General features: G+C 38.0%; 1 protein-coding gene across 1 annotated transcript in view; it reads left to right on the top strand.

Annotated features, from left to right (window-relative positions):
- LGR5 (leucine rich repeat containing G protein-coupled receptor 5) overlaps positions 1 to 13,835 on the top strand; it is an 88,877-nt gene that overhangs the window by 45,894 nt on the left and 29,148 nt on the right. The window contains exons 3-4 of the mRNA XM_058862836.1: positions 4,235 to 4,306; positions 5,865 to 5,936. Coding sequence (XP_058718819.1) covers positions 4,235 to 4,306; positions 5,865 to 5,936 — 144 coding nt within the window. The remainder of the gene's footprint in view (positions 1 to 4,234; positions 4,307 to 5,864; positions 5,937 to 13,835) is intronic.

The following is a 13,835-nucleotide window of genomic DNA, read 5'->3' as shown; positions in this document are numbered from 1 at the left end:
ATAAAAACTATGCCTAAGCCAAAAGTATCCTGGCTTCAAGCACAGCATGTAACAACTGCTGAATGAGGTGGCTCTTCCCTGTAAACTTTTCCAGCCTCCGTTCATTTGCAAGATTATTCAGAGCAGTGCAAGTAAAATCTATTAATGCAAAAAAAAGGATTCTTTTTCATTACTTACATTAAAGACCTGTGACATATTTAAGCCTGAATGGGATATCTCTGAGAGATTTTTAAACTAATGTCAGAAATGCTTAAAATAGAAGAACTTTTAAAAGTGGATATTCAAAATTGTGCAAACATTAAAAGTCAACCATTTGGTTATGTAAGTTCTAAAAACAAACAATTTCATTTTTGCTCTCAGAAATTATTAACTAAATACTCAGCTATGGGGATAGGTACTCTGTCCATTTTCATTTGTTCAAGGAGAAATTATACCTACCCATTCAGACTAAAATTACTATCCAAAGTACATCCAAAATTCAATAAAATACTGGGCAACTTCCCTCAAATAATTTAGCTAATGGAAAACAAAATCCCTGAAGTGGAGAAGAGTAAACCCTAGTAGACACTTGATACATACTGTAGTGTCAACAAAGGGATGAATTTTCCCTTATGCCAAGGCTGAGAATAGAAACACAGTAATAGCAAGAAAATGCTGAAAGGAAGACATTAAAGATTTTCAGGAATAAATAAGCCAAATTTCCTGAGCTTTGCAGCATGCCATAAAGGGCTCATGTGCTAACTTCTATCCAAGAATACTAAAACAATTAGACAACCATCCAAATGAATAATTTTTGCAGATTTTTAGAAAATACTACAGTGCTGGGGAATTCTAATGGGCTGGGAAGATGCTACTATTGTGCCAGAGGTTGTTTCAGAGAGCATCTTGGGAATGCATAGGTGCTTTTGCTGATCTTGTTCCAGAGAAAATCATGAAAAGTGCATAATGGAAAAGCATTTTGCATGGTAAATGAAGGTCAGACAACATCATTACATCAAAAATAATTGTTGCCAGATGTCTGCCTTTTCTGACACTGTCAGGTTGCTTGGTGGGAGAACTACAAGGACATATATATCCATGCATGGCATTTATGATACATTTGATGTTGCCCTATGCTGAAGTACGTAAAGTTGTACATGAAAAACATGATCTGCTGCTGCATCAGCAGAGGAATGTCATATAGGATAGTTCTAAGTACTGTCTGTAAAATTAGTGAGAGCTCTTTTCAAATTAAAAAATATTCAAAGCAGAACTTCAAGAATGACCTGAGGTTAAAAAAAAAACTCCTAAGGAGTAAATACAGAAGTTGTGCCTACCAAAAAGTTTAACATGTTGCTTCTGCATCTGTCTAAAGTGTTTGTACAAGAGACATTTTTAATAATTAGGAAGTTGTGATCTAAACGGAAAAGAAGCAAAAAATTTTTAAAAGGGTTGTAATCTGAAAAAAAACACAAGAAATAAAAATTACGTTTTAGTTTAACAGTTTAGGTAACTACCGCTCTGAACTGCTCAGGAGCATGGCTGTACATTTTCAAAAATGCCAAACATTAAGGTTTGCTGCAGAGAGCCACAAAGATGCTCCAAAGCTGGGAAAAAGTTAGTATTTAGATATTGATATGAAACGTTAAAGCTGCACAGTGTCCCAGTTGTATTGCCACAGTCCTGCATTTACAGGTAATTTCCACAGCCCTTCTCCAGGAGCTCTTTAAATAGGTCTGAGTTTCTCAGCTAGCCCACTTTATGAAGAGTATTAAGTTCAAAAGGGGTATTAATTAACATGTAGTGCATTCAGCAGTTTGCATTGCCTCAATTATGAGTGAAGAAGGGGTGGCAGCCTGAAGGAGCACACTCTTGAGTCTTCAGACATGTGGGTTTAGTTCTCTGTTCTTTATCAAGTTTTCCATATGACACAGCAGTAATTGAAGGGAAAATCTCAATACCTGCCCCTTCTTATTTTTCTCATAAGGTTTTGCAAACTCGTAACTTTCTGGTTCATCCAAGCTCATGTCCAGAATTCTGTCCAATCATGTCATTAAAATGGCAGAGCAAAAACGTGCTGTGGGGATGAAGTAGTCTTTAGGTTTTCTTTTAAACAACCATATCATAAAAACTGAAATCAGAATTAGACAGGTCTCAACCTCTTCTCGTTAGTGATCCACAAAAGGCATTTACTGTTAGAAGCACAATCTATTGTGCCTAACATAGCACATGCCTTCTTGATCCTAAAAACCCAAAAGTCATTGCTATTTGTGTTCAGAATGGAAGCTGAAGCTTGCAGAGGGCCCTCTCACATCTGAAAAAAGGCCCTCACATCTGAGCCTGTGAGTGCCTCATCTTGGAGTAAGAGTGAACCAGATTTGGCTTACACATCCACCTGCAGGAATTCAGCTGTATGTGCCCGATACCAGGACATCTTCAGATGTCTGGAGATCAGACTCCATTACACTCTGCAGTGAGAGACAAGCCCAGCAGCTCTGTCTGATGCTGATTGTCATTGAAGAGCAAATTACCTTCATGTAACAGAGGTAGCTCAACGTTACAGGTTATGTAGCTCAGCAGGGATGTCTATACAGGAAAAAAGCCTTTTCCACTAACTGAAAAATCCTGAAAAGTCTCTGGAGTTAAGATCTAGATGTTTTCTTTTTATTTTCTTTTTTTTTTTTCAACATATAGCCAAATATACCTTTTTATTTGCTGTATGAAAGGAGTGGTCAAAAGCAAGGTGGGCACAGGACCCTGTAGTTAGCTCAGGGAAAGCTCAACCCCAAAAGAAGACAGCATTTAAGGGCCAGTCAGTGCTGGATCTTTGGGACTCCAGTCAAAAGTACTTGGCCTTTTCTATGAACAGTATTAGCAAATCAGGTGCCTATTTCAGCGCTGTAGGTTCCTCTCTGGCAGGGTGGTACCTAAGGAACCTCTTGGGACTAGTCCTGTGCTCTCCTAAGGGGCCAGAGACCAAATCAAATGTCAGCTCTGGTATCACATCAGCTGGGCTATGGGCTCTGCAGTTCTGGTGTGCAGTATCTTGGCTGATGGGACGTACAATTCACTTGGCTTAAGTGTTCTGCAAAGGGGGTTACATCATATCAATTTGTCTTTTTTTGTCAGCTAGGAGCACACATTGGGTCCCTACTGACTCAAGGTAACTTTACTGGGAAGTGTCCCTTAGCAGATTTCCAGGTAGGGTACAGGCATCACAGCAAATTCAGGCTGAGTTGCAATGTCAGATGCTGAATGCAAGATCACAAAATGGGTTGGGTTGGAAGGAGCTTTAAAGACCATCTAATTCCAACCCACTTCCGTGGGCAGGGACACCTTCCACTATACCATGTTGCTCAAAGCCCTATCCAGCCTGGCCTTGAACATCTCCAGGATCCTCCGGAGCTGCACTGATGGAAATGGCATTATTTCATATCAAATAAATTCTCTCTTTCCTAGACACAAACCTTACAGAATGATGCAGTCTTTTTTTGTTGTTCTTTTGTTGTGTGTTTTTTTGGTTTTTTTTTGTTTTGTTTTTGTCAGAGTAACATGCTTTACAGAGGTATTTGGTGTACTTACCTAGGACTGTAAAATACCTTCAGGCAATCTGAGAACAAGATGCAGTAGAAGTAGGGGGGAAAAAAAATCTAACAGATACATTTTTTGCCAACCTGTTACACATCTGCTTGCAGGAAAAACTGTTATTCCACCAGTACAGCATTTTTATGTGTTGTTATTTCAAAATGAACTTTAATCATTGTTATGTACATTGTTATGTACAGATGAGTGAACTGTTCAGGGAAATCATACATGCACAATTCCAAAAGTTCATGCATGTAAGTCCTATGATACTAGTGGGTGCCACTATGTATTTTAGTTGCTGGGATTGCTCCAAATCCTGAAAAGAATATGAATAATTCAATGTACATTGTAAACCATAAACCAAATTTGCAATGAAAGTGAATTTTTTTCTCTGCAGTCCAGCTTTCTGTGGATCAACTGTGCAGTAACAGGCTTCTTTTTTTGAGGGGGGGGAGGGGGGGAGTTTGTTTGTTTGTTTGTTTGGGTTTTTGGGTATTTTTGGGTTTTGTTTTTTTGTTTATAAAAGTGTATTAATGACAAAACTAGGCTCTTAAGCCACTGCCTCTGGTATCAGTTGCTCAAACATAGCTGTGTTGCACTTTTTAGCAACCAAATTAATTCCACATGAAGAGAAAAACTATTCATTCTTTTCCTTTTTCAAACTTTGCAGACGTCTTGCAGGAAATGGCTTGACATACATTCCTAAGGGAGCATTTGCTGGCCTTTTCAGTCTTAAAGTGCTGTAAGTAAACTGTGTGTTGTTTGATATATTTCTGATTTCCTTAAATGCTCTAGGGGACTAATTAACCAGTGAAGTTTTGATCAAGTAAATTACATATTTTGATCAGCTCATTTTGAACAATTCAATTGAAGATACATATGAACACCATTAAATCTTTGTTTTTTCACATAGAAAGTATCCTAAACAAAATTTGGAAAACATTAATGGCATTCTAAAAACAACTTGCCCATCAAGTAGATGTGTCTGTACAATATCAAAGGTACAAACTGATTCAGTTAATAGTTTCTTTAATTATCTCAAAAGTACTGATTTCAGCTGAACTTTTCATGATCACACAAAACTGGGGATTTCCTTTTCTTGAGAGACAAGGGGGGAAAAACAGTATTGTAAACAACACAATGTAATTTAAAACACAATTCACATTTCATATATTGTTCTTTGCAGTGTAATGACTATCAGATAAATTATTAAAAATATTACAAAAGCATGTATTATTTGGAGTAATAAGACAGGATATATACTTAATTAAATTACTAGCAGGCTACATCTCACAATGTTTACACAACGGGGGATCTTTGCCCATGTAAAGTTCACAAAAACTGTATTATTAGCAGGGACCAGCAGCCTCCTAGGCAGTGTCAAGCCAGGCCTGATGCTACTGTACAAATCTCTACTGAAAAAATACTTACAAGGAAAAGAAGCATGAAGAGATTCCCACTCCATCTACTTCTGAGTTGGCGAGCTCTAACTCTTGTTGGCCCAAGCAGATTTAGGCCTGCCAAAAATTATTTCATTTACAATGTCCCATTGAATATGCCTCCTTTTGAAGGCAGCATGTACTACTTCAGATTTAGCCACATAGAATATTTATAGATGTAGTTGGTCCAAACAAGGATGTTAGGTAGTGTCACTGAAACCATATTCAAAAGGAGGAAAATATTCTTTAGGAGTGGAAGGTGATTTTTCAATCTTTGCAAGGAAAATTATGTGATATTTCAGAAAAAAGATTTGTCAAGTCATTGCTAGCAACCTTTGGTTTGAGAGAATTTATTTCCCTTAAAAAAAAAAAGCAGTTTATTTATAGAAATAAAATTTTATTCAAACTAAATCATAAATGCCTCACACAGTTAAGAATTAGTTTGCCATTGTTGCATTTTCCTGAGTAAGGATTTCAAGGGTCAGTCCTTCACAGTTTCATCAGAAGAGAATCACTCCAGAAGGATAATAATATCAGTAAACGAGAATGAAAATTTCAGAGTCACTGGAGGCAATTAGGCGGTTATAAGCCCTATTGAAAGCAAATCGGATTTATTCTTTTAACATCCTCAGCTGCTTTGAATACCCTGCTTAAAGCTGATGCCTAGCTGTTAACAAAGCTGATATGTTACAGGTATTTGTTTGCTTTGAAGAGAGCAGGCCTTTGACGGGGCAGGGGAATGAACTATTAGTGAAACTTACTTTGTAATCTTGAAGTAGGACCAGTACAAAGAATGTAAGCTTGGAAGAAAATTTGCAGTAGAAAGAAATTATCTTTGCTTTTGTGCTACTCAAAATGTAGGATGCTGCAGAATAACCAGCTACGCCAGGTTCCTACCGAAGCACTCCAGAACCTGCGCAGCCTGCAGTCTCTGTGAGTATTCCTGATTAATCAATTTGCAACCTTGCATGAACATTAATATACAATTACCTAATAATTATATGTTAATATTACTTTGTAATGTGCTGGATCAACCTTTTCTTGTAATTCTCTTTGAGCTGCTTTTCGAGAGACTTGTACTCTCAATTAAACATCAAAAGTGATTGATTTCATTCCAGTAGTTTCATGACACTGGTGGCCTCTTTGTGGTGTTATAGACTGGTTCAACCTCTGAGAAGACACTCCTTGGCCTGCAATGCTTTCTGCCAAGAACATGATTTCTTGTTAGTATTCTCTACCAGGGAAGAGAAGGAATCCCAAATTACTCCCTTCCTTGTTTTTTCGGGTTTTTTTTTTTTTTATTTGGTATAATTTTTTTCTTTTTAAGCAGTATGGAAAACACTAATAACTCATGAAACAAAGTGTACTAGAAGATGCTTAATTATATTCTGTGCTTCAGGCAGGCCTCTGTATTTATAGTTCTTGATTGTCTGTGCTGACTCAGTCCACAAGCTTCAGTTTTAACAGAACTCCTGCCAGAACTGCTAGACCAAGACTGAAGAGTGGCTGCTTCGTGGTATGAATGAAATTATTTTGGTGTGCTTCTGCCCAATAAGAATGGTTGTACCAGGCCGTGCTAAAAGCTGACTTAGCCCAGCATCCATCCTGCAATAACAGATGCCAAAGGAAAGCAAGAAGGTCCAGCAAAGAGTATAACACTGCTTTGGTAAACTGTTCCAGCAGAGATTTGCACTCAAGGACTCACTGAGTCTATCGTGGCTTTGGTAGCTAAAGGGTTTTCTTCTCTGGGTTTGTACAATTGCATTTTGAGCCAGTGAAACACTCATGATTTTTTATGTCTGCTGATCAGCTAGCCTGTGTAGCATGGTGAGGTGCCTTCCGATATTTACTTGGAACTCTTCACCACATTTGATGTTCTCTGCAGCATCAGGACAAAGCAGAAGCAGCAGTTCTGTATTCGTGTACACCAGTTTTATATACCTCTCTTCTATCTCCATTAGTCAATTTTGCAGATGCAATCTGTTAGGATTGTCTCTTTTGTGGAAGCTATTCCATTTCCTCTGTCATCCATGTCATGTTAATGAACTTTTTTTTCAGTTCTCATGTATTTGATCTCAGACAAGTGAAGGAGGGAGAAGCCTTTTACAGTGTGTTTAAAGTGCTTGCGTGCCATGGGTTTATAGAGGGCAAAAATGGATGCTTTTTTGTTTGCTTTGCTACCAATTCAAAACTCTGTTTTGTCTAATTTTTTTAACCTTTACTGAATGCTGAGCTGTTATTTTCATTCTTATTGCCACTGCAGGAGCTCTTTTTAGCATATTAGTAGCTACTCAAGAACTTGTCCTGTAAAGTTTGAATTTCCTTTTTCCCCCAGTGCCTCTCTTGACACCTATCTGTACTGAACTTCATCTGCCATGTTCTTGTTCAGGCACTTTGGCATCAGGAGTTTCTGCTGCTGCACTTGCAGTTCGTATTTTGAAACCACAAAGACATTTTTGCTGTCTAAACACAGGCTGTGGTAAATTGAGTTAGTTTCTGAACTACCAACAAAATTTTATTGTCACCTGATACAAAGGAAAATTACAGAATTTTCTAAAGGATATACTGATTTTGAATCTGCAGCATGAAATATGTAGATGACTGAAAACAGAGAAGCAGTTCTTTGCTCAGAGGAAAATAACAAATGACTCCTCTCTGTGCTTTAGTTAACCACTTTATATTGTCACAGAATTATTCTCAAATAAAATTATTTTCCTAAAACATTGCAAGATCCAAACAGAGAATTCAATCTGGAAGTTCAAATAGCTTTCACAAGAAATGTTGTTACAGTGTGCACTGATCACCAATGTCATAGGTAAAAGTCTTAACGTTGACAAGGATAGAACAAGCATTTGTACCAATCTGGTTAGAGATGTGTTGGTTGAGAAATGTGCTAAGTTGAATATACTATTCTTTTTTTGTGTAGGTGAAGAAGTTTCACCAAAAGGTCAATATATTTTGTATACATTTTGTTCAGCCAAAATCTGAAGACCAGAATTAATGAAATTAGTTTATTTTCAGAAAAATCACATCATCTATGTATAACTTAGCACTACAGAGACACACATTATACTATAATAACTCCCATGTTCTTATGCCTGTCTTAAACTACTTTTGCCTCCTTAATGTACAAAGCATTTGTTAAGGTTTCTAAAGGTGAAACAGCCCTAAGAATTAATTATCTTATAATTGTTATTTGGTCAGTGCCTTTTTTCTTTATTGACCAGACACAGACAGAAATATCTCAGCCCTATACTTTTGAGGTTACAGTTCTTTCCTTTGATCTTTGAAAAAGTCTTGAGAAAATGCTGGTCTAGTGACTATATTAGGTTTTGTTTCTGCTAAACAAACAAAAAAATCTTGCTGAGATCACATCACTCTATACACATTCTGGACCAAAACATGATAAGCCAAGCCAACAAGAGTTCCTTTGTTACTCTGAAAGAGATTGTTAAATTTTCAGTACAGTTTCTAAACAAAATGACAGTCTCACTCAGGCTTTGTTGCAAAATTTTTTTCCTTGGGTGAAGAAGTTGAAGAAGTAGACTGGAGTTTATGCAGTCTATTTAAAGGACTGAATTAAAACAGAGGAGAACAGGAATGGTCAGTAGAAACCTTTAGACAGCTGCCTGGCAGACCCAAGATGGAACGATACGGGTTTGTACAGAAAAGCTACTATCACCTGAAAAATGATCACTGGCAAAAGAGACCTCTTTGAGGAAAAGAAAACTATTATTCTTTTGTTTGCTTAAAAGGGGTTGTGCCTGCCAGATAAAGGTGTGCACAGATTCAGTTTCTTGTTTCATATAGTCTAGGAATTTTCTGTTCACAAGGTTGTTTTGGATTGGTTTCTGATTTACAATAGGATTTCTTGAAGCCTTTTTAATATCAGGAGTCTTTTCAAGAGTGTAATTAAGAGGTTAAAAGCCTTCTCAAAAGCAGTTTCTATAAGATAACAACTTCTTCTATTTATTATGTTTAGGTCTGCAGGTGGCATGATTTCTCAAAGCCTCTTAACCCTTTGCTTTAGGTTAGCATCTATGCGGGGGAAAAAAAAGCTGGTGATGGGACTCAAGTCTCTTCCTTTTGTGATTTTACTCGAGAAAGGCAGTCATGCAAAGGTGTAAACCATAGCAACTACCTTGATACCTTAATCAATGTGAAGAGGATTATGTTCAAATCCTTTTATAGAAGTATCCATGTCTAATTGTGCAGGTGTGCATAACATGTACATATGCATACATTAATATTCCATGTTCACTCATAATGCAAACTAATTACAAATTTTTGCAACCAGGGCATTTCTGAATGATATGCTCTCCCTATTATCCAGTTCCAGGCTAAAAAATGGCAGTATAGGTGTCAATATTGATAGGCCCATTAATTGATGTTAAATGTGGTACAGAGAACAAGAGCTGATGTGTTGCAGGAACAAGCAACAATTTCTTCCATTTTATTGTCCAAGTAGTACTTTTGCCGGTATGTAAAATGGTATGACACATTTGAGTGACAAATATTCATAAATTTCTTAAGGCTTGACTTACCTCTAGAACAGATCAATCTTATTCAGACAGCAGATATTATTCAATAATTACTATAAAATGAGAAATAGATGCAAAAGTTAACCAAAAATGTGTAGGATTTGTGAATTTCACCATTGACAGAAAAAATCTATGAAAAAACCTTAACAAATGAATGACAAATTTTTTTCTGTCACTGAAGCAATAAGATTGAACAATATTAAATATTAAATAATATAAATAATATAAATAATATAAATATTAAAATACTCTCCAGTTTTATAAAAGTCTTTGTAGTTCAGTAGTTGAAACCAGTGATGTGCTGCTATGATTAATAAATAAGTTCAGCTATCAGAGCTTGGGCAATGTTTACATAGGACTCTAGTTCCCTCTGTGGCAGGAGAATTAAGGAAGTAATGAGCACATGCTGATTTTGGGATGTGGTTTTGAGCAGAAGGGTATCTGTATTATTGTATGGGCAGTAATTTTCCTCTGATATCTAGTGTGAACACAAATTATCCAGATTGCTAGTCCTAACAATTCAAATGGCATTTATTTCTGTCAAGCACAAAATAGTGTGCAGATACCTTGATTGAAAGGGAGGAACACACAATCACTGATGTGTCACAACTTAGTACTTGGCAGCAGGGTTCAAAGAGTCACTTGAATGCTCTCATCCCTATTGGTCACCTTAAGCAAATGTATTTCTTTAGTACAGACTATAAGCAGGAAATCTCTGGATTCTGTGTTTCGCACATCATCAATATCTCCATTCTGTGTTTAAATCAAGAAAACTTATAGTGATTTTTAACATATATGTATAGTTCAAAAACTTTGCATACATATATTGATATGTTATTTTCAATTAGCAGCTTATTTTCTGACAATTTTTTTTTTATTTAATGCAGTTATTTGTTTAAGTAGGTATCTTTGTTTCTCTAGTACAATTATCTTGTTTTCAAATACACCCTTTATATGCCAGAACTGACCAGAATTGACATATAATTTCAGTATTTTTGAGCAAGAAGGGATTGGTCAAAAACAGGCAAGGATATATCAGTAATCTTTTTTTTACTATTTTCCCAAACACATTACTATATATTTTATATTACTAGCCACTGAAAAGTTGCAGATCTCCATTTTCAAATGTTGCTCAATGAAGAAGACAGGGTAATTGGCACTGCAGATGGAAAAGCAAAGCTTCTGCTATTCTTTTATTGGAACTATTGTAACACAGCCCTTTGCAGTGAATTCTATAGATGAAACCTCTTTCTGTTTATTTTCTTGTTTAGACATCATTGTTAATGAGCAGCTCTTACTGCTGCGTTGCCAGATACACAGGTAGTCAAAATTAATAACAGGTCAGGTGTTACTTCACTACTCATGCCACACAAGCCATGAAGAACATTTCAAAAAGCAAGCATTATTTACTGCATCACCTGCTCTCATTCCTGTGAAATTTAAAGGACTTTTACTTTGACAGTGGAAAATAGGGCAGAATACAATATAGCCCACAAAACTTTAAACAGTTAGCACTTTAAACAGTTGACACATGGAAAAAATAAACCATCTTTTTTCCCTTAACAACCTGCAAAGCTGCAATTTAGTGAAGCAAATTAATTGGAGTTTACTATTAACAGTAAAGTAGTATCAATGAAATTTCTTAAAATTTTCCAACATACTTTGTAGATTTCTTACATTTTATTTATATGGTATTTCAGTATTTATAGACCCCCTGATGGTGACACCAGTTTTTACACAAAATATTGTCTAGAATTCATCTCAGATGTTCTCAGTACTTGCCTGTCTGGAACAGGTCAGCAAATGGATTTTTCATCGTCCCTGTACTCCGCCAAATATTTGACATTTCAAGAAAAGTTTCCATGCTTGTTGTTTCTGAACAAGCACTGGAAGACTTTGAGGGCACATAGTTCTGAAATTCTTCCAGTTCAGGCTTAAAATTAAAAAGCCGCCTTCCTCCCCCCCCCACCCCCAGAAATGTTAAATTTGAACAATTATTTTCCAGTGTGATGCTTCTGTTAATAATCCTGATTTTTAGTTAGAAGATCAAACAACTTTGATGAAGTTAAATTCTCTCCAGAGAACTGTTTTCATGAAAAGACAGGAACCTTAGTTGTGGTTTTCCATGTCACACCTCATGATAATGAAGGCTACAGGAGGAATTATCCTTAAGAAAGCTGGTACCACAGCAGATGCCCACAAACTCCCAGAGAAGGAATTTCCCACATTTGAAATTGGGGTTGTTTGTACCCATGCAGATGTCTACACATACACAAAGACATCTCAGAACTTGCTGTTGCAGTCATTTTATTGCACACCTTCACCGTCTGGGCTGCTACAGCCCCAGGGCACTGGGCAACAGAGGAGTGACTGAAACATCAAGCAGCAGTACAGTATCAGACCACCCCTCTCAGTCACAGACATTTTTCTGGATTGATAACCAAGGTTATCAAGGTAGAGGTGCAAGGTTACCTAAAAAGCATTTGCTACTGTTTTTTTTATGTGCAGTCCCAAACTCAACAAGCCAGTTGCTCTCAAAATGGGGTGCAAAGAGGCTGTATTAGATCAGCAATTCCAGGCCACTGGGTGATGTTTCCTTTCATCCAATAGAAGGCACCAAGCATCTGACTCTTTCCTGTCTTATGAGTAATCTCTAAAGAGGTGGGGTTTATCACATCTCTAAGACAGACAAATTTCTCAACCTCCGAACTGCTAGCCAGAAATCATCCTGCTTGGTTGAAGCCCATCAGGATATGTGGGAGGCCAAGAAGCTGCTGTTGGAGTGTTTGGCAGTACAGGGGCTTACACCAGGTTTCCAGTCAGGTCCTGAGGGCCATGCAGTGGCACGCTGTGGTAATCAGAACCAGCTGAGCAAAGCAGGCAGTGCTTCAGAGCGCTCCCAGGCCTTGGCCATGGCCGCCCGCCCAGCTGCACTGTTAGCAGGGTCCTTGGCACACTTTTGACCCATGCCAAATAACATTCCCCTGAGGAATGTATTTCTGGGTTTCTTCTGGTAGATCACATGCACCTGGGACTGTCCCCAGCAGGTGACACCTTTCTTGGGAGGCTAGGAGAGGGCACTCCGAGCCATTTGGGTAAGGACTTGTGAGTGTTCCCAGACACATCAAACATGCCTGTCTATCTGTAGGGTCATGATGTGATTCTGCAGCCAACTTCCTGGGATAATCCAACAACTCCTGCTAGCCCCCACTTTTTCCCAGCTGTGGGGATTGAAAGTACCCAGTATCAGAGCCAACCTTTGTATAAACACAGCAGTGCAGTTGGCTTCTTGCCTGTATGCAGTGTGATAGCATCCATCAGCTTGAATGCAGGTTTACCAATACTCCTGAGCACATCTGGATGTGAAGAGAAGCACTACAGATTGAGAAACTCCCAGGGCTGTGGAAACCTCATGTAAAACTGAGCAGTGGGACAGAAACAAATGCTCCTAAACTGTGACCTGTGATTTGTCTTTTTTGGTCTTGTGTTGCCATGCAGGGTTCTTTGTATCAGTCTTGTAAAAGTGAGATGTGAGAACTGCTGGGCTGTTGTGTTGTACTTAAGCTTTTTACAATAGTTCTAGCATTTTCCCCTGTGGACTGAAGGGGATATCCTGCTTAAAAGACCAGGTTTGAAAAACATGGCTTACAACATAGCCAGCTCTATTTTTATTACATCCACTTTTCAAAGCTAGTTTAGATGCCACTTGCCATTACTTAAATGAGACTTTAGTCAATCCTGTGAACAAACACTTAAGAGGGTCTGTGTAACAAAGATGGTGGGCTACAAGTGACCCTCTCCTGGCCTTTATGTCCTCCCCAGACAGGCCCTGTCCACAGCCCCCATCCATCATTACTGCACACTTCATGGAGGGACTTGACTGAGGCTCCCTGCATACCAGAGCTGAGTCAGGAGAAGAGAAGACAGAGGGAGAGAGAAGCGCACTTTCTTTAATCCACCATGCCTAAAATCAGTCCTCCTGTGCCCCCACTTCTCTGCCTCCCCTACCTGTTAAAAATTCTCCCTTTTCCTTTGGTTTTTACTTCTCCTACTTTAAACTTAAACATCAAAAGAAACATTTTATCCTTGACCTCTCTATCCATCTTTGTGGCTTCCCTCTTCTCCAGACCTTTCATTGTGTTCTGGCCCTCATCCATTCAAGATGAGGCAATCCATGTAATAGCTGTTCATTTCAGAGGGAAAAATGGCTTGAGAGAAATCTCCTTACTGGTCTATCTAGCATTTGATTTAAACCTGAGTGAATGAGCAAGGCGCTCCAACAAGATATTAA

Source organism: Poecile atricapillus, chromosome W, assembly GCF_030490865.1.
Source record: "Poecile atricapillus isolate bPoeAtr1 chromosome W, bPoeAtr1.hap1, whole genome shotgun sequence".
Classification (NCBI taxonomy): Eukaryota; Metazoa; Chordata; class Aves; order Passeriformes; family Paridae; genus Poecile; species Poecile atricapillus.
The sequence above is the reverse complement of the archived record's forward strand: the minus strand, read 5'-3'. Positions and strand labels throughout refer to the sequence as shown.